The sequence below is a fragment of the Mus caroli genome, chromosome 18, assembly GCF_900094665.2.
Source record: "Mus caroli chromosome 18, CAROLI_EIJ_v1.1, whole genome shotgun sequence".
Taxonomy (NCBI): domain Eukaryota; kingdom Metazoa; phylum Chordata; class Mammalia; order Rodentia; family Muridae; genus Mus; species Mus caroli.
The window spans coordinates 85,020,095-85,040,967 of NC_034587.1; the positions used below are offsets into that span (position 1 = coordinate 85,020,095).

General features: G+C 39.3%; 1 protein-coding gene across 1 annotated transcript in view; it reads left to right on the forward strand.

Moving 5' to 3' along the window:
- The first annotated feature begins 9,551 nt into the window (after positions 1-9,551).
- The window catches only part of Rttn (rotatin), a 149,999-nt gene continuing 138,677 nt past the window's right edge, over positions 9,552-20,873 (forward strand). Inside the window, exons 1-7 of the mRNA XM_021150514.1 lie at positions 9,552-9,840; positions 10,137-10,324; positions 11,277-11,454; positions 12,111-12,200; positions 13,441-13,531; positions 15,409-15,523; positions 17,494-17,644. Coding sequence (XP_021006173.1) covers positions 9,810-9,840; positions 10,137-10,324; positions 11,277-11,454; positions 12,111-12,200; positions 13,441-13,531; positions 15,409-15,523; positions 17,494-17,644 — 844 coding nt within the window. The 5' untranslated portion in view covers positions 9,552-9,809. The remainder of the gene's footprint in view (positions 9,841-10,136; positions 10,325-11,276; positions 11,455-12,110; positions 12,201-13,440; positions 13,532-15,408; positions 15,524-17,493; positions 17,645-20,873) is intronic.

Consider the following 20,873-nt stretch of genomic DNA (forward strand, 5'->3'; position numbering starts at 1 on the left):
ATTGATGGCTCCTTCATCTGACTACCCAGGATGTATATCAGGCATGCCAGTCAAAAGACTGTCAAGCAGAGGACTGAATGTCTTAGGAGCTTCATTTAAGCTCTAGTTCCATTCTTGACTGTCGACATGGCCTACTTAATAGGAAGTTTGATCACTTACACCTGTAATTTGTCCATCTCCCTGTTTATTCATCCATCTGGATGGTTCTAGACTCTTTGCCTTTGCAGCTGGACTCTGCAACAAAGATAAAGTGCCTCTGAAGAGACCCCATCTGTTTTGTTATCTCATCTCCAGAGAGTCTATTTATTTTCTATCAGCTTCTCAGCTTTGTCCTTCTAGGCCTATCCAAAGCATCTCAAATCCCCTTGCCTCTTAAATTCTCCATTGCCATTCTATGTCCTACGTATATACATATATAGATACATATATACATATATGTATTTACTATGTGATCTGTAGCATATGTAATTATTATTCAAATAAATGCATTGTTGTGGATTAGTTATAATACTTTGTCTTAATTTAACTGTCAAAAGTCAAGCTTGCAGATGCTGAGGGTCCTTGCCACCCAGCTGACTTTGACTGGTAATAAAGAATTGCCAAACAGGCAGGGAGACTGAGGCAGGGCATTTAGATTGCTCGGGCAAGGGACTGAGAAGGAGAGAGGAGAATTGCCATGATGGAAGAACAAGAACAGACTTAAAGGCCCACATACATGTAAGATTTTGGGAAAGTGGCCCTATGGGCCACTCCCTCACTTATGTCTGGGATAGCAGAGATGAAATACAGATTTTTTTTTTTTTCGAGACAGGGTTTCTCTGTGTATCTCTGGCTGTCTGGAAACTTACTTTGTAGACCAGGCTGGCCTCGAACTCAGAAATCCGCCTGCCTCTGCCTCCCAAATGATGGGATTAAAGGCATGCGCCACCACTGCCCGGCGAAATACAGATTTTTAAAAGATGTTAACTCAGGAATACTGGAGGGGAGTGTGTGCTAGCAGTGGGGAAGTTTAGAAGTACCCAACCATTGAGCTAGTCAAGGCATATCAAAATTAACTGTAGTGTGTGTGTGTGTGTGTGTGTGTGTGTGTATGTGTGTGTGTGTTTCATTCATGAATTCAGAGCTCTTGGGCAAGAGCCAAAGCATATTAACTATTCACTGCTACATTGTGTTATTTGGCCAAGGTCATCAAGAAAAGTGGGACTATCTGGCTTCTAATGAAAGCACCATACCTTGTGAATTTATTTTTAATAAATTCTGACATCACAGAAAATCATATAAGTGTTTGTATATGTTTCTGACATTGCAAGGGAATGACAACATAGTTCAGCATCATTACAACATGNACAAACATATCATTGTTATGCATGACCACTACTTATTTCTGGAATTCTTTAATCTTACAAAATTTAAATACTGTAACTGTTACTCGTGTGGATGGAGGGTTTCTGTTGCAGGTTCCTGGATTCATATGAACAGTCTTAGAAGGGGATATGAGGAAGGTTTTATTGGGGTTAAAAACAAAAATAACAGGTTAGGAGAAAGAAAGTTATGCTTTCTAAAATAGAGTAAGAAAGCAGGCAGGCTCAAGTAGTGGAAGTCTGTGTGTTGCTTCAAGGGAGGAGCTTTGTGGGTGCATAAAATACATATACTATGTAGTCATTGTCTTTTTGCTGCAGTAAAATTCCTGATAAAAGCAACTGGAAGAGGCAAGCTTTTACTCTGCATCATCATTTGAGGGTAGATAGAGTCCACCCTTCCTGCCAGGGAATCATGGTGAGAGGAGATTGAATATGCAGCTGGTGACATTGTGTTCCCAGTCAGGAATAAGAGATAACTGCTTGTGCACAGCTCACACACTTCTTTCTTATTGTCTAGGATCCCAGCCCATGCAATGGTGCCATCCATAAGCAACACAAGACACAGAGCTACTGACAGGCACCCTTAGAAGCTAACTTAATACAAATAATTCTCCACAGGAATATCCAGAGTGAACCTAATATTGATCATTTCACACAAGCATGTTCAGATAATTATCTACTACGTAATTTTGGATTCTGTCAAACCAACTGTCTTAGTCAGGGTTTCTATTCCTGCACAAACATCATGACCAAGAAGCAGTTGGGGAGGAAAGGGTTTATTCAGTTTACACTTCCATATTGCTATTCATCACCAAGGAAGTCAGGACTGGAACTCAAGCAGGTCATGAAACAGGAGCTGATGCAGAGGCCATGGAAAGATGGTCTTTACTGGCTTGCTTCCCCTGGCTTGCTCAGCCTGCTCTCTTATAGAACCCAAGACTACCAGCCCAGTGATGGTCCCACCCACAAGGGGATCTCCCCCCTTGATCACTAATTGAGAAAATGCCTTACAGCTGGACCTCGTGGAGGCATTTCCCCTACTGAAGCTCCTTTCTCTGTGATAACTCCAGCCTGTGTCAAGTTGACACAAAAATAGCCAGTACACCAACCAATATTAACCATCCCAATAATTAACAGTCATATTTTAGCTTAAGGGCTGGTCTTTTTTTAGGCTGTAAAACAGGTCTTGATACAGGAGGCCCTACCTTTTTCTTTACCACTGAATCACTTTCTAACTACATCTTAAAGGATGTTCTTTTGAAAATGAAATTGATTGCTCAGTGGTTAAGGGAAATGGCTGTTCTTCCAGAGGATATGGGTTTCATTTTCCAGTACCCATGTGGTGGGTCACAGCCATCTGTAACTCCAGGTCTAGGTGATACAAAACCCTCTTCTGACCTTTGTGGGCAAGTGTACATGCAGGTGGTGTGCAGACATGCGTGCAGGCAAAATACTCATACACATAAAAATAAAATAATAAAATAAAATAGGTTTTGAAAAGGAAATTAAAATATTAGACTTTTTAAAAAAGTGCATTGTTGAAGTCTGTGGACAAGGCAAGCACTGATGATGGTTAAGGTTGAGTGTCATATATGCTTTGGAATTAAACATGACTTGTGAGCTGCTTTCATTCTCTTGCTTGAGATAATGTTCAGAAAAGGAGCACTGTCTCTATGCAGGTGTTCTTCTTAGCAACATATTTTTGTTTTCTATCTGTGCTGCCATTTATGCTTTTTAGCCACTAAAATGTAAGACAAATCTGGGCCAAGAGGCTCGATTTTTTTTCCCCCATGCCTTCTTAACTTTCCTGTATGTCTAGCCTGCATAAATTCTGTCTTCTGTCTCTATGAAGTTACTATTTTAAAATCTTCACAGACTAGAAGTAGAGATGAAATGGAGGGAGGGGATGGTCACTGAGTGTGAGCAGACTTCTAAGCCTTGGTGGGATTTCACTTAAGATGCCAGACACCCCTGGTCAGATGAAACTTCTGCCAAGTCAGTGGCTTCCACTAAGCCAATGGAAATTTTAAGAATGAATTTCATGGACATGGGAAGCTCACTTTAGATAAGGGTTTTATTATAGGGTTTTAGGTGGGAGGGTTAAGAGAAAGAAGGAAGACAGAGTTGCTGTGTAGCTAGAGGGGCTCTCAGCAAATGGGGGACTACTAGATTTCTTTTCAAGGGGCTTTTATAGGTCTTAGAACAGAAACTGGGTTGAAGTATGTGGAGATGTTTAACCCAGGTACCTCTCAGTTTCAGTCACAGCATATAGACATATATGGCTTCTAAGCACTAAAGTTCATTTGGGAACAATGAAAGAATCCAGAACTAAACTAGAGGGCCCTTCTGGCCTTTTGGCTTCAAGACAGGACAGAACCAAGTACATTTTCTATTTCTGGCCAAAGACAAGAATCTTTTGAGGTTTTTGTCCTAAACTGCTTCACCAGTTTCTATCTCCTTATCTCACCAGAACCACAGAACTCATTATTTTGTGAGAGGCCTAGTTTTGCTATCCCAATATAGTAAAGGTTTGTTGACATTATGTAGCACTGCCAGAATTCAATTTTAAGATTGAATAGTGTTTCATTATACATATGGGCCACATTTGTTTACCCATTCATCTGCCAATGGAGAATTGCATTTCTACCACTCGCTGCTATTTGAAAAGTAGTGCTGAGAACAAAGGTTTGCAAGTATCCGTTTGAATTATTGCCTTCAGTTCTTTTCAGTATATACCCAGAAGTGATAATGTTAAACCAAATGATAATTATATGTTTGTACTTTTGAAAGGTAGCCATACTTCTTTCCATAGTGGCTATACCATTTTTACATTCCTTTTGGAAGAACACATATTTTCCAATTTCTTGACATCATTGCTAAAACTTGTTATTTTGTGTTTACTTTGATGATTGGCTTTGATGGGTGTAAAATGCTGACATACTGTAGCACTAGGGAGCCAATCTAGGCCTTACACAAGCAGGCACAGTGCCATTGGGCTCTTTCTCCACATATTTATTGTGGCTTAGATATGCATTTTTTAATGACTAGTCATGTATGATAATAAGATCTCCTTGTGTGCTTATTCGCTATTTGTATATCATCTTCGGAGAAACATCTAGACTTTTTTTTTTTCTCTTTTTCATGCCGGCTTGCTTCCTACTCCAAATTCATATGTTAAAGCCCCAATCCTCATGTAATGGCAATTCAGAGGTGAGCCTTTTGAGAGCTAGTGAGATCATGAAAGTCAAACCCAAGGGAGTGGATTAGTATTTGTAAGTGACTCATGTCAAGAAGGATCATCAGGAGAAGGGAGCGACTGCCAAGCCTGATGACCTGAGTCTGATGCTTGGGATACAATAAATAGAAGGAGGGACCAACTTCTCCCAGCTGTCCTTTGTATCCATTGGAGCATTGAACACACACACACACACACACACACACACACACACACACACACACACACCAAGCATGCACCACCATAGGTCAGTGGACAAGGAGCCACGGTGCCCCACCCTACAGCTTTATGTGCCTCCTAGGAGGCCTGCTCAAAGGGTTACAATATTTTTGGTACAATAGTTTATCTGGTAACCAAGGCAGCTACTAAGTACATGGTCTGCAACTGTAGACAAAAAGGTGCCTAACATCTTGGGTGGGATGGAGCAGGAGAGTATGATATTTCATCCTACTTCTCATAACAATGTGAGATTTAGGATTTATGAATTATTTTGGAGTGTAAGACAAGGAGGGCTTGTGCATATTCAGGAGTAGAATTTCTAGTTTGTGTGACAATTCTGTTTACATTTTTGACTGCTTTCCATAACCCTCCACTACTTTATATTTCTAAAATGAATGTCTGACGTTGCTAGTTTCTCCAAATGCTCACCAGTAATACTATGCCTCCCCATTTTCTAATGCAGCTATAGTATATTTCTGTCTTGTTGATTCATATTGGGTGCCTTCCCATGCATTTGTTGGCCATTTACTTGTCTTCTTGGGAAAGAGTCTCTTCTGATCCTTAGAAGATTTTAAATGGAATTTTTGTTAAGTTCGATTTATTGTTGTGTTTAAAAGTTTTTAAAAATAAATCTAGGACAATATATCTCTATGTGATGTATAATTTGCAAATATTTACTCATGTTCTGTGGACTGGGTATTCGTTTTCATAGTACTGTCCTCATAAACACAAGGAATTTTTTTGAAAAACAATTCTTAGCCCACAATCATAAATATTTAGAGCTGGTATTTCTACTAAGAATTTAATAGTTTGTTCTGTGGGACATACTGGACAGTTATCCACACAGTACAAGGGAGGATGACTCATACCTTTAATGTAGATCTCTAGTTATTCTCCTCATTTAAAAATTTTTCTTTCCCAAAGAATTGTTTTGGTGCATTAGTTCAGATAGCCAGTTAATTATGAATGTATTTATTTCTGATTTATATAATTGATAAATCTGTGTACTCACTGTACAGTGGAAGCAAGACTCAAAACACAAGGCTTTGCTCCTGGAGATGTAATCATCTTTTGTTCTGATCTTTCCACTTTAAAATGGCATAAAATATTTATCAGCTTTCTATTTTTGTATTGGGAGGATAAGTTGGAATTTTATGATGCTTTAAAAAATTAAATATTGTGTGAATTAATGGAATGAAGTTATGGTGCTTGAGTTGGATAATTCATAAGTGGGGAATGGAACCTCAGGCTTCAACCATTTTTTTCTTCTTAGGGATCAGTATTATTAATAAACTGTGACTTTTATTCTTAAATAACATAAACTGGCATTTGGGTAACTTTTTGAAAGTCACACAGAACATAGGTTTGCCAGGAGATAATGAATAAAACTTCTACACAATTGTTGGTCTGAGCCTCTTCTGTTTAGGAATCTTTATTGTTTGCTCTTTTTATATGTTGTTTTCATAAATAAATTAGGATTCCAATTAATTGCTGGAGGTTGGGAAAAGATATTCTCTTGAAGCCAATAATGTTATCCATATGAAGAAACGAGGAGAGAATGCATTCATTTTCTTTCACTGAAAGTGGTGCCTGACTGTGGCTGCACAAATAAATGACTGTGAGATTATATGCAGCTCTGTTTTTGAAGTCCTTGAAACTTAAGGGTCAAGATCCACCAACAGCAAGGCAACTATCTTTTACCTACTTCATATTTCCATCCAGAGTGATCAGAAGCATCCCTGCCAGCTCATAAATAAGATATTCTAGAGTCACAGTATCCCTGAACTGCCTGTGTGGAATTCCCACCCTCCTGAACCAAGATAACTTCTCTGGCATTCAAACTTTGACCATATCTGTTTCCTTGCCTAGGTACCTTTGCCAGTCCTTTTGGCAACCCACTGAAAGACAGTTAAGGGCTGTGGATGACCATAACATCTCTGATCATCTTTGAGATATGATGACAGAGTTGTCACTGATTGATTTCACTGATCTTAGTAATGTTCAGCCTTACCTTTTTTTTTAAATTTTTCTTTTCTTTTCTTTTCTTTTCTTTTCTTTTCTTTTCTTTTCTTTTCTTTTCTTTTCTTTTTTTTTATGCCAGAAAACGTTGGAAATGAGCATTTTCTGAAGCCAGGTATACTCATGACTACAGCCACAATAGTGAACAGAAAGGATTTTTACTGTGGGTGTGTGCTTTTTAAACAGTAGAACTAAGAAACTGTAGATTGATTTTTTTTTGAGGGAGGATTATCAGATCAATACTTAGTTAATACAATATAAACAATAATCACATTTTAGATGAGTTTCTTTGTTTTGAATGCAGTAAAGATTTCTTAATGCTTTTGTCTCATTATAAAAGCCATTCAGGATGAATATTCTTATTTCGAAAATCAGAAATCCCAAATTCTCCAATATCTGAAATTTGGGGTACAGATGTTGCATAGTTATTGTGAAGAGTTGAACACCTCAAACTGATTTCATGTATAAAAGTGTTGTAAAAGGGCTGGAGAGTTGGCTCTGTGGCTAAGAGTGCTTACTGCTCTTTCCAAGCATCTGAGTTCTTATCCTAGCACCAACAGCAGGCAGCTCAACATCTCCAGCTCCAGGAGATGCAATGCCTCTGAAACCTATTCATACATCAAACCACACATGCTCTCTCTCTCTCTCTCTCTCTCTCTCTCTCTCTCTCTCTCTCTCACACACACACACACACACACACACACACACACACACACACACACCCACACACACACCCACACACACACACACACACACACACACACACACACCCACACACACACACATCATATGTACATCACACATACCACACACATTACACAAGCACATCAGTCACATACACATTACACACAAATATCACACAGATCACACATGAAAATGTATAAAATTACCTTTAGACTATTTTCAGAAAGTACATATGAAATAAAATTTCTCACTAGGCTTTGGCTCCATACCCAAACTAACTCATTATGTGTAGATAAATGTTCCAAAATCAATCAATCAACCAACCAACCAACCAATCAATCAATCAAAAAACCTAAAATACAGAATGTATTTTCTTCTAACCATTTTGGAGAATGGATAATTTTATTTAAACCCATGTAAACTCAACAATCACAACATTTAAAAAAGTAAAATATTCATAATGGTTAAAAGTGCAACAAACAGACCTTTTTATAGTCATATCTCCCAAATCGAGGTAAGGCAACATGCTTATGTTGATATTTTCCCTACAGGATTATTACCTTTTATCCACTGAGTAACTAGTCATCCAAGACTGGCTTTTAGAAATACCATTGGCAAGCTATTCCCATTATTTCTGCATATGGTCAGGAGGAGTTCTAATCCACAACTATATGTTTTGTGCTTGAGTTGACTGCTCAGTTTTGAAGTTATGTAATGTCCTTCGAAGTTTTTACTTTGGGTGTGTTTGGCACATTATTTATGAGGTGCTTTGGTGCAGAGGTGGAAGAAGGTAGCTACACTTAAATTTTGGCCAAGCAAGCTGTTTAGGCAGAGCCAAGTGGAGACTTGTTTAAACATACAACTATGTTTTTGCCTGGAGCCAGAGGGTCAAGAATGAGAAGTTATTGTGTTTTCATAAGTACTGGGCAGCTGCTGTGGGGCTGAAAGGGCTGGGAGGAAAGATCAGAAGGCCAAATAGAAAATATTTAGAAACTAGCAGCAACCTTTCTATCCTTTTCTTTTTCCCAAGTAAACTGGTCTCATTTCTCACTTTCTTGTTTCTGCCACATTTCCTCCAATACTCTTTCTTATAGATATTTCCTCATCCCACTTTTGGGACTGAGTAAATTTTTATTTATGATTCAACTCAGATTTCACTTGTTTATCGAAAACACAAACACACGTGCCTGTGCGCGTGTGCGCGTGAACACACACACACACACACACACACACACACACACACGGACAGATAAAAGCAGTACTGTTCCAAGGAGACAAGAAACAGAAAACTAGTTCTTTAGTCTTAGTATTTGGTGTGACTTGAGATAGGTACTTCTCTGATTTTTAAATTTCTTCTTTTGCAAGAAAAGTGTGAGTTATCTATTTTGATTGACATCCCCTCCCTTCCTAGGAAATCGAAAAGATTACAATAAAATGTTCCTTAAAATATAAATAATTTTATAAATTTAACTTTGTCGTCACTCTTATCTATCGTTTGCAATTTCTTTTCGTTGAGATTGATTACAGCATATGTAAGAAAAGCATGGAAAACGCACTTGGAAAGCATTCGAATAGAATCTTTTCAGCCTGTTCCTTTTTTTCTTTTCTCTTGTTTCTCCCCTCGCATCCCCCCCGCCCCCCCCGCCACACACACACACACACACACACACTCACACTCACACATTCTTGCTTGTTGCTTGAGGTTAGGCATCCTAGGCGCTGAACTTTGCAGTTACATTTTACAGCTTGAATCATTTAATAATCAGGAAGAGAGTGGGAAGATCAACTACACAAAACAAAACCCAAGCTCTAGAAGCTAAACATTCAGACTGGCACGATCTGAATAAATCCCACCCGGAGCCTTGGGCTGTCGCTAGGTCCTAAGAGCCCGCTTCACAGCCCGCGTCTGAAAGCAGGAACTCAGTACCAAGGAGCGAAGGGGCGTGTACGGAAATTCTGTAGGCAGCAGGCCTGAGCCAGGACTACAACTCCCCACATGCACTTGGGCGGAAGATGGTTCTACCTCTTCTTGACTCCTTTATTCCTTAGGCTTTTTAGAATGGAGATTGAGGTTTAAGGAATGAGCCTAGAAACATAGAGATGTCGTAAGCTTGTGTGGTGACGGAAGCATCGGGAACATTTCACCTAATGCTCTCTACTCAAGGGGTGGATAGCTTAAACACGGTGGAACCTCTGTTCGTTTCGGCCGAGTTTCCGGAGGATATTAATTATGAACGGATTCTGTGGCGCGACGGTTTAATTCTCCGGCGGCGACTGATTGTGGCGGAGAGATGGTTCTGGCGGGGCTCATCAGGAAGCTCGGTAACTGTCGGTGTTGCCCAGGGTCAGAAGAGCCCTCAGGTCTTGGCTTGGTGGTGCTGGGTTCCGGAGGCCGGGTCGCGCAGGTCACCGTTCCGAGTCCCTGCTTGTCCAGAGTTGTCCGCTGACCTTGCTCACACTGTATAATGCTCGGCCACATCCAGCGCACCTGCGGCTTAGTTTCATCCTGCTTTCTCTCCAGGGGGTGGGAGGGATCGCGCACATTTAGAATAAGTTATGAGTGGGTCGTCTTTTCAGAATCGCGAGATAAAATTACTTTGTGCCAACTTTTCTGACAGGCCATCAGCTGGCGGAGATCAGGGAACGCGCCCTCAAAAGTATCCTGTGCAAGATTGAGCACAACTTGATCTGCTATGCTGACTTGATTCAGGAAAGGTTGCTTTTTCTCCATTTGCTCGAATGGTTCAATTTCCCATCTGTCCCAATGAAAGAGGAGGTTCTGAACTTGTTAAGCAGATTGGTTAAGGTAACGTCGTTTTGAAATAAAACAACCATGGTCTAAGTTAACTGTAGTATTTATTGACATACTTGGCATTCATATTTTTGAAGACACCAAAAGATGTTGAATTTTAATTCATCTGGGTAGGCATTGATCGTCATTTGTTATAATAGCTTATCTCATGTTGTACTGTTCCTTGAAGTAGAACTACTAAGGTCTGGATTTTTTTTTTTTTTGATTATTTGCCTCCCATTTTTCTTCATTTTCCTGATATTTCATGTTAAAATTAGACGTTTCCAGCATTAAAAGGAGCACTTTAAGTACGTCTAAGTAACAGTGAATATAATACTATTTCATGAAAAATAATGTTTTCTGTTCCTATTACCTACATTAAGAGTAATTTAATTTTAAGGACCAATGTCAAATGTCAATATGAGTTCCGTCTCTTTAAGTCATTATCATCAGGGGGGAATTCTAATGACTTTGGCACTTTGATAACAGTAAGGAGACTAAGATAGTGTCAGTAGAGAAAAGTAACTTACCTTATATATAAAAGAAAGGCATGGAAGTAGAAGAGATCCTATGACACAGGGGCCAGCCTGTGTGTGTGTGCTCGAGCATGTGTGCTTGTGATGGAAAGACAAAGTACAATGATGAGTATATGTGAAAGTGCCATAATGCAACCCATTTTTTAAGGTGACTATATTAGCAATAAAACATTTAAAAGTAAAAGAGGAATTGGTAGTGTTTATTTTTAATGCTCAGAGTCCTGTCTTTCTCTTGAGTATAGCTCTCTCTTAAGTTTGTTTTCCTTTATATGTGATTCATGGACGTTGTTTATAGAGTACAGCAATGCAGTTTGTTTTCCAAAACATGAAATATTTGTTACACTAAGATTGCTATGTTTTGATTGTGGTAAAATGAAGTTTGGAGATTTCCATGTTCATGGCTATTCTCAAGAATATTTCTTTTACTGTAGTATTCTCCAGCCGTCCAACACTTGATTGACCTTGGTGCAGTAGAGTTCTTATCTAAGCTCCGTCCAAATGTGGAGCCAGCAATACAGGCTGAGATTGATGGCATTCTCGATGGACTTTTCATTCTTCCTTCAGAAGTTCCTGTACTGTCTTCTTCCAGTTACCACACTGATCAAATTGGTAACCTCTTAACATTTGTGTGTGTGTGTACATATCTGTATATGGATGTATGTGTGTGGATGAATGTCAGCCTTGACATAACTTGAAGATAGAGGACACTTGTGGGAGTCAGTTCTCTCTTCCACCAGTGTAAGTCCTAGAGATTAAATTCAGACTGTCAGGCTTGGTGGGTAGTCCCTTTACCAGCTGAGCCACCTTGCCAACCCATGTCCCTTTTTTTTGACAATCTTTTCCTAAGCATATTCAGTGAGAACTAAAGCAAAAGTGGGAGCTATAAATTTGAGTAGTAAAGTGAAGGGAGATAGACTAAGAAACACAGGGTGGGGGGCAGTCATCATTTGATACTTTTAGCAGACTCATCATATTTGGATATTTTCAATCTAAGTAGTAACTGTATTTACCTTACAGTGAAAGAGAGGAAAAAGCACCTTTCTTGGAACTTGGCTAAACAGTCTTTTTATTTATTTATTTTTTCCTTTCTTGTTTTGGAAAATACAATAGTCAGAGAATTAGCTTGATTGCTTTTTAAATTTTTATTATTTATTTAGTTTTAATAATCATTGAAAGAGTGAGAGAAAATAACACATTTTAAGATGGATAATTCTTGTTTTAGCAGGTGAATTAATAACACAGCAAATAATGTATTTTCTTTTCAGAATTGTCACAACAACCTGAAGTCTTAACAGGATATTTTCCCCAAGACAAAAGTAATTTCCAGCAGATGGAAGTACCACCAGGGCCAGCGGGTGTGTATACATAGGGAAATGTTTGGCTGGTAAATAAAAAGATCCACACTGGCTCAGCCAGTGTGCAGTGTGTGTGGTGTGTGTGTGTGTGTGTGTGTGTGTGTGTGTGGCCTATGTATGGTTTCTGCTCTTGTAAAGACCTTCCGGATGATTGTTTGTAGTGACTTATATTAGTTTGTTTTCTATTGCTGTGATAAACATCATGACTAAAGTGATGTTTTTGATTGGGAGGAAAGGGCTCATTTCATCTTATAGCTTATAAGCTATCATGAAAGAAGTCAGGGCAGAAACTCAAGGCAGGAACTGAAGCAAAGACTTTAGAGGAATGCTTGCTATTGGCTTGTTCTTCATGGCTTTCTCAGACTATTTTCCTATACCACCCAGTACTACCTTCTAGGGTCTGGGCTCTCCCACATCAGTGATTAATCAATAAGATGCCCTACAGACAGTTTGATGGAGATATTTTCTCAATTTTTACTTAACCCCCAAATAACTAGCTTGTTTCATGTTGACCAAAAGTAACCAAAACATGACTAGTTGTACTGTGTCTGATTGTGTTCTTAGCGCCTCATCTGTCAGAGAACTTTCGGATTGACCTTCTCTTTACATTCCTTCCTAGCAGATTTTATATATATGTTTACTGTTTGTCCACTACCTAGTGTAATAAGTTGTGACAGCCCCTCTTTCTCAGTATTTGAAACAATACTAAAAATATATTAGGCACCCAATGTGGATTCTTCAAAGGAGTGAATGAATACTTACCAAGCAACAATGAGATTTGGTATCATCTAATGCGGTAGGGACACTACCATCACCTGTCTACAGTGGCTCAAATACAGTTAGTATAGCATAAAACTTGACCACACAGACTTAAATCCTAGTGTCCCTATTTTACCAACTAAGACACTGACAAAAGTTGAAAAGTTTGTCCTCGGTTACAGGGAATAGTTAAAAATTGCACAAGTTAATATTGTATTACATGTTATAGTTGAGATGAAAGGATGTGCTAAAGAGAGTGTCTGCTGATATCAAGAATCAAAATAAACTTAATTTAGAACCCTCTGCTTTTAAAAAGCTTTCATGGCAACTTAAAGGTGGAATAACAACATAAGGGAACAGGTAGCATCTAAAACCGCTTTAAATGCTATACTTCCTCTGTCTGGAACAGTAAGGAATGTTTGACGCATATTGTTTTCACACCATCATATTTGATTGTTAAGTTTTGCTGTTCCTTTAACAGGAAACCAGGCTGTGAAGTGGCTGAGGTTCTCTGTGTTTCCTTGGCTACCCCTGACCACAACAGACAGACATGTTCTCTCTTCCAATGAAAGGTACAGAGCTGATGTATTACAGGTCTTTTTGGTTCTTTGTAACAATGGAATCTGATAGTTATCTGTATGTTTTCTTCTGGAGAAGGTTAACAAGTTCTGCAATGTGATTTTTGAGTAAAATTGTTGCAAGTCTTTATCTTTGAGCCCATTTTTTTCCTAGATAGGGTATGTAGCCCAGGCTGGCCTCAAGCTTACTATATGTAGCCAAGGATAACCTTGAACTCCTGCTGCTCTTCCCTCCATCTTCCCCCTAATATTTGCTGTGATGATAAGCATGTTCTGTGCACCTGGGTCACACCCAGAGTCTTCTGTGGTTGGAAGCTTACACAGTCTTTTATGATGTGTTATCTCTAATTGTGTAGACTGTCTGATTGAGTATTTCTGGTGCCCTTCATGAAGAGCAGTGGGAAAACTAAATATACTCTGTTTGGTTGAATATACTTTAAAACATGGGCTCCATGGGGAGGAAAACAACAGTGTTAAGAAGGTTGGAGATGGCTGCACCAGTCTTCTCTAGTGTGTATTGATTTTAAGTTAGGAAAATTTATAAAAGGAGAGGGGCTGATTTTATAAAAGCTTGCAGTCTGTTTTGTTGTTTTTTATTTTTTTAAGGCTTATTTTTAGGATGGACTATGTATAGTGGCACATACTTTTAGTGCTGGGACTCTTGAGGCAGAGTCAGGTAGATCTCTCTGAGTTTGAGTCTAGCCAGGGTAAGATTGTGAGACCCTTAAAATTTTTTAAAAGAAAAAGTTTTATTTGTCATTTTAATTAACTTACGGTGTCTGTGTGTGGGGTTGTGCACGTGCCAGAGAAGTCCATAAGATGGCATTCAGTCCCCTGGAGCAGGATTTAACAGGTGGTTGTGAGCTGATTAATGTGGGTGCAGGGAACTGAAATTGGGTCCTCTGTAAGAGCAGCATGTGCTCTTGACTACTGAGCTATCTCTTCAGTCCCAGATAGTGGTTTATATATGTGCGTATGCATGAATTTATTATGTATAAGAGTTCTGCCCGCATGTATGCCTGCATGCCAGAAGAAGGTACCAGATCTGATCATAGATAGTTATGAACCGCCACGTAATTGCAGGGAATTGAATTCAGGAACTCTGGAAGAGCAGCCAGTGCTCTTAACCTCTGAGCCATTTTTCCAGCCCCAAAATGGTGTTTTTCATATTCATATTTACTTGGTATAATTTAATTGAATTCATAATAACTGAATTGTCTCTTTTTATAAGGTATGAGTTTAGATGAAAAATCAAATTTGAAAGGCAAAATACAGGAGATTATGGTAATGCTTACATCATTATTTTAGAGCAAAGTTTTGAAGAGGTCCTGCCTTCCTTAGAATGGTTTGAGGGTGAATTATTAATTGTGAATCAGTACCTAAGGAATCAGTAGAATAACTCTAGCTGAGTTCTCGAGGTTGATTGTATACAGTTGCTGCATCCTTAGGAAAGTGGAAGCTAAGGGTTTGGGATGAAAGGACATCTAGAATAGGGAAGATGACTGGAGAATCGAATTCCCAGAAATTACTACTATACAGGCTATCATTTCTTTTCCTTTTAATTAGAAAATTGTATTTGACTTACCAGTCCCATTTGGTAGAGTTGTGATAGTCTTCACAGTCAGCAGTTAATGTGATGTAGTTTCTGTTCCAGAGTATGGTCTAGTGGAGGATGCAAAGCAGTCACTAATTTAAAAATGTGGGTATATAGAAGTACCTCCTCAGAGTTGCCTAGGAAAAGATAGGAGGATACATCCAGGGACAAGTGATGCCTCTGGTGGGGCTTAAGGCGTTAACAGAGACGTTATGCCTGTAGGTTACACAGGCAGGTGTCCATGTATTCTTTCTGACGTCTAGCTCTGTTGTCTTAGCTCTTTGAGAAGTAGTAACCACACACTGATCTGGAACACCTGTGAGCTTCTCAAGGACGTGATCATGCAAGACTTTCCTGCTGAGATTTTTCTCCAGAGGCCAAAGATTGTTCAGGTAAGCATCTTCTGTAAGTTTTAGGCTTTAAAACAACATTTTATCTTATTACAAATTAGTGAAGTGCACGGCAGAATAAGAGTCCTTGGGGAGAAAACTTGTATTAATTTTAATTTTAAAAATGAAGTATTGAGTTACTTAAACTGCCTTCTCTCTAACTTATCTGGATAGTTACTGTTCTTTTAGTGGACAGTAGTCTCATTTAGTACTTTCTGTCAAGTCTGTCTATCTCAAATTCTCATTTTTTTGGATTTCTTCTTTAAATTTAAAGTTTTAAATTTCTATATCAGGGTGTGGAGGTCAGAGGGTCACTTTATAGAATTGATTCTCTTCTTCCACCTTGATGTGGGTTCTGAGGACTAAGCTTAGGTTTCCAGGTTGCATGGCATGTGTCTTTATCCACTGAGCCATCTCACCAGCTCCATTTACTCTAAGAGAGAGTAAGCTTTGGAAGAATGGGCAGCAATAACCTTTGTGTTTAGTATGCTGTATGTTTAGAGAATAATGCTGAAATACATTATCAAGATCAATATTGATTACCCTTTCCTTTTATGCAGTCTCTTTCCCTGCAATAGGGAGAGATCCAAGTGGGGATTGTAACATACCTGCAGCATCTCCTAATACCTGAGGGTTCTCTGTTGTCAGTCAGGCTAAATGGACCCCAGTGATCCAGTGATCGGCAGTGTGGGTGCTTTCCATCATAGATGGCAAATGGAAACAAAAGAGCTGTTTATTACTGAAGCCTGTAAAGTGCTTCAGATGCGTGAGGTGCAGAGGACTTGCTGTGATTCAGTGAGCTGTGACTCTGTGTGCTGTGTAGTGAGTGTCCTTAGTGAGAAACACTTTCCTTCCAGATGGAAGATACTGACTGCTTCAGTCAGCTGTTTTATTATTTGTACTTATTTACTTTTTTTTTTAAAGATTTATTTATTGATTATATGTAAGTACACTGTAGCTGTCTTCAGACACTCCAGAAGAGGGAGTCAGATTTCTTTATGGATGGTTGTGAGCCACCATGTGGTTGCTGGGATTTGAACTCCAGACCTTCGGAAGAGCAGTCGGGTGCTCTTACCCACTGAGCCATCTCACCAGCCCCCACTTATTTACTTTTTATTGTATGTGTATGGGTGTTTTGTCTGCATGTATGTCTACACCATGTGCTGTGTGCCCCTGGGGCCTATGGAGGTCAGAAGTGGGCATCAGGTTCCCTCGAACCTTAACCCTGATAGTTGTGAGCTTCTATGTGGGTGATGGGAATTGAACCCAGGCTCTCTGCAAGAGCAACACATGCTCTTAACTTGTGACCCATTGCACCAGACCTAGTCAGCTTTTAAATGTCACTGTGAGATGATGTCTGGTTGTGTTGCCTAGGTTTGTGTCAGATTCACATGGGCTCAAGTGTACTGAATATCTGGGTAGCTGGTACTGTAGCAGGCATGAGGTGCCACCTTGACTTGTTTAATTTTATCACCTTTAGACATTGTTGGATTTTGCTGTAATTTTTGCCAGTATCTTTTTTCAAACATTTTTTTTAAATAAAATATATTTAATTATTATCATGTTGAGTGCTCATGATGTGTATTTGTCTGTGTTCATGTCATCAGACAACTTTGTGAAGGTGATTCCCCCCTTTTATTTTATGTGAATCCTGGGTGTCAAACTCAGGGTGTCAGGCTTGTGTGCAAGAGTCTTGTTCCTCTGACCCCAGTTTCTCATGTTTTGTGAAAATTTGCAATCTTTTTCTTTGCTTATTTACCTTTCTTTACATGCATGCCACATCCATTTTTATTTTTTTTGGTTTTTGCTTTTGTATGTAGTTCTAAAAACATTAATTTTTTAAAATGTAGGTTTTGATATATATGCTCTGGAACTTGCTATGTAGACCAGACTCCTGACCACCACGCCTGGCTACAGTGTTCTGTGGAGCTGAGCTCTCTGTTTCTATAACCACTTTCACTCTCCCAACTCAGGGCCTTTTGTGTCTGGTGAAGCTGGCCTTCGGAGGAGATGGGAAGCATCGTCTAGCATTACAGTCAGTGTCCTGTTTGCAGCAGCTGTGCACAAGCTTAAGAAACAGACTCAACTTTTACAGAGACCCCAACCTTTTCTCCAGTAAACAAGGTACTTTGCTTATCTCTTCACCAGATAGCAATATTCTTTATCTTTTTCTGAGAAATGTCCACCTCACTTGAAAGTTGACTATGTATTCTTTGCCTTTCACAATACACATCCCCACTCCTAAGATGTCATTGACTCTTGAATAGAAGCTAGGCAAATGAGAGAAACACCATGATCCCATTTGTTTTTGCTTTTTTTTTTTTTTTTAAATAAAGCAAAGTTTGAATTACTTAGAAAACCAGTCTCATAAAGAATTCGGTGTGGCCACTAACAGAGAGGCACACACTGAAGGACAGTAGTTGACATCTAAAGGTGAATGCCAGATTAAAGAGATTTTCTTTCACAGTCTTAACAAAGGCTGTATATGTGATGTTGGTAGCTTTTGAAGTTACATTGCTTAAAGGATTTAATAAAATCTTAGATAAAAATGTTTTAGTATGCTTTGTTTTTTTATCTGAAGAACTTTACTAAATGAGTTTATAAAGTAGTTTATGGGTGTTCAGGATAAACTAGGTCAGGAAAGGTCAGTGAAGTGCTAACTATAGGAGGTCAGGGCATTTGTTGTTCATAATTTTCTGGAATTTTCTCAGAAAAAGGAATATGCTCTTTTGCAGGTGGTTTCAATTATTATTNTTNTTNTTNTNNTTTTTTTTTTTTTTTTGGTGATTTTTCAAGACAGGGTTTCTCTGTATAGTCCTGGCTGTCCTGGAACTCACTCTGTAGACCAGGCTGGCCTCGAACTTAGAAATACGCCTGCCTCTGCCTCCCAAGTGCTGGGATTAAAGGCCTGCACCACCACTGCCCAGCTCAAAAATTATTTTTAAAGATTAATTTCTATTTTTAATAATCTGTAGTTGTGTGTCTGTTATGGATATGTGCACATCAGTGCAGGTGCCTGAGGAAGCCTGGTGTTGGATCCTCCAGAACTGAAGTTACAGACGCATGTGAGCCGCCTGCCCTGGGTGCTCTGAGTAAGAGCAAGCTGGCTGCTCTCCCTTCAACAGTCTCCTTTCCTTTTCTGTTGTGTCTCCCCTCTGAGACTTCTGGCTCTTCATCTTAAGGATGACTATAGCAGAAGTCCCATTTGCTGAAGCTTCTTGGTGCTGAATATACTTGCTTAGACATTTACAGAGTGCTTTTCTGTTTATCCGCAGATTCTCAATCATTATGGGCCTGGGGACTAGGATTCAGACTGTTACAGTTCATGTGGGACTTAGGGAATTTTAATGCAAAAAAACATTCTTTTGTTTGAAAAACAGTGATTTGTATTTTACCAAAGCCTTTTTTATCCTTTTTGAGATGTAGCATATGCAGATGTGCTAGCAGCCACAGGCTTTTCAGAGGAAAAAATGCCCCCTGGTGGACAGATGGGATACAGGGTGACCTAGGCAGAATAGTCTCTACAACATGATTTCTGTGTGCTTGTATACCATGCCTTGAAAGTAAATACAAAACTCTAGTCATTTGTTATCCTGTTTTGCAGTCCCTTTTTACTTGGGGGCTTCACTCAAATTCTGCTACTTGAGTATTTGTATTTTATGTTGCAATTACCATAGAATTAGAGGCTATGGGCTCTCGTTAATATTATTAATGGGCTTTCTGCAAATGATCCCAGAGAGCTGTGCCCACTGTTTTAGCATAGAAAGAGTTCTAGTACTTCTTTATCTCCTACTATACAACAGCTGATAGGCTAGCCTCTGGGTAGGTAACACTGACCAAGCAACTCTGTTCTGTGGGCTTATACTTTAGGCGGACAGTTAAAATCAGGGTTGTTTCTGATAAGAAGTGCTCTAAAGAAATCAAAAGGTGACATGACAGAAGAAGCGAATACCACCAAGCGAATACCACTTTCTTTAGATGAATAGTTGCATTCCTACTGAAGAGAGTTACATGAAGAGTGTTTAAGGGGAGTCAGAGCCCAAGGCACCAAGTGGGTGATGGGCTTGAGCAAGGCAAACATGGCCTGGGAGAGCAGGGTGTCTTGAGTCAGGTGCAAGGAAGTGAGGTAAGATAAGAGAGGTTATACAGGTGTGTAGATTGTGGTGGTTTGAATACTGAATACACTTGGCCCATGGGAAGTGGTATTATTAGGAGGTGTGGCCTTGTTGGGGTAGGTATGGCCTTGTTGAAGGGGTTGTGTCTCTGTGTTGGTGGCCTTTGAGGTCTCCTAGGCTTAAGCTCCACTAGAATTCCAGTGTGGAATTTTAGTTTCCTCCTGGCTGCCTGCAGAAGACAGTCTTCTTCTGACTGCTTTCACGTTAAGACAGAACTCTGGGCTCCTCAAGCACCATGTCTGCCTGCATGCTGTCATGCTTCCTCCCATGATGATAATAGAGTGAACCTCTGAAACTGTAAACCAGCCCCAGTTAAATGTTTTATAAGAGTTGCCTTGAGCATGGGAGTCTCTTCATAGCAATGAAACCCTAACTAAGACATAGATCTTTTAAAGCATTTCATAGTTTGTAAAGTACAATGAGAAGTGTGTGGTGTTAATTTTTTCCCCTGGTAAAGTCTGTCAGTGTACCTATCACGTCTTTTTCATTACCTATAGCTGTCTGCAAATACACATGTGAAATGAAGTGCTACTTTCACCATCATGTGTCTTCTCAACAAATGTACATAAGGCAGCTCTGCCTGTCCTGGAACTCATGTAGGTCAGGCTGGCCTCGAGCTCACAGAGATCCTCCTGTTTCTGCCTTCCTAATGCTAGGATTAAAGGTGTAAACCAGCACGCCAGGCTACATGAGCACTTATAACATAAAATATAACTGTGGCTTTTAAAAAGAGTGTAATGTGAGCTGGTTTACAGCTCTCTATCGACAAATTTTGTTATTCTGAAGAGAGGAATTAAGTAATAAATCCCCATTTCTTCTTTTTCTTCACCTACTGATGAGCACTAATCTAATTTTATTGTGAATTTTGTCCATTCTAGATACATACGAGATCATACAAAATTTGCCATTTTTGTTTCTTGCTTATTTTCTTTGTAATAGTTTGAAGCTATGCCTTCCTTATACCATGTGTCTGTATTTTGATTTTCCTATAGCTGAATAATTTTCCATTGTATGTATGTGCCAGATTGTGTTTACTTATTTATCTCTTCTGGGATGTTTATGTTGCGTCTACCTTGAATCATGCATCAGTGAACAGTGTCTTACATGTGTGTATTTGAGTCTGTTGTATATGCAAGAATGAACTAAAGATCATATGCTAGTTCTTTCTTTAACTTTGA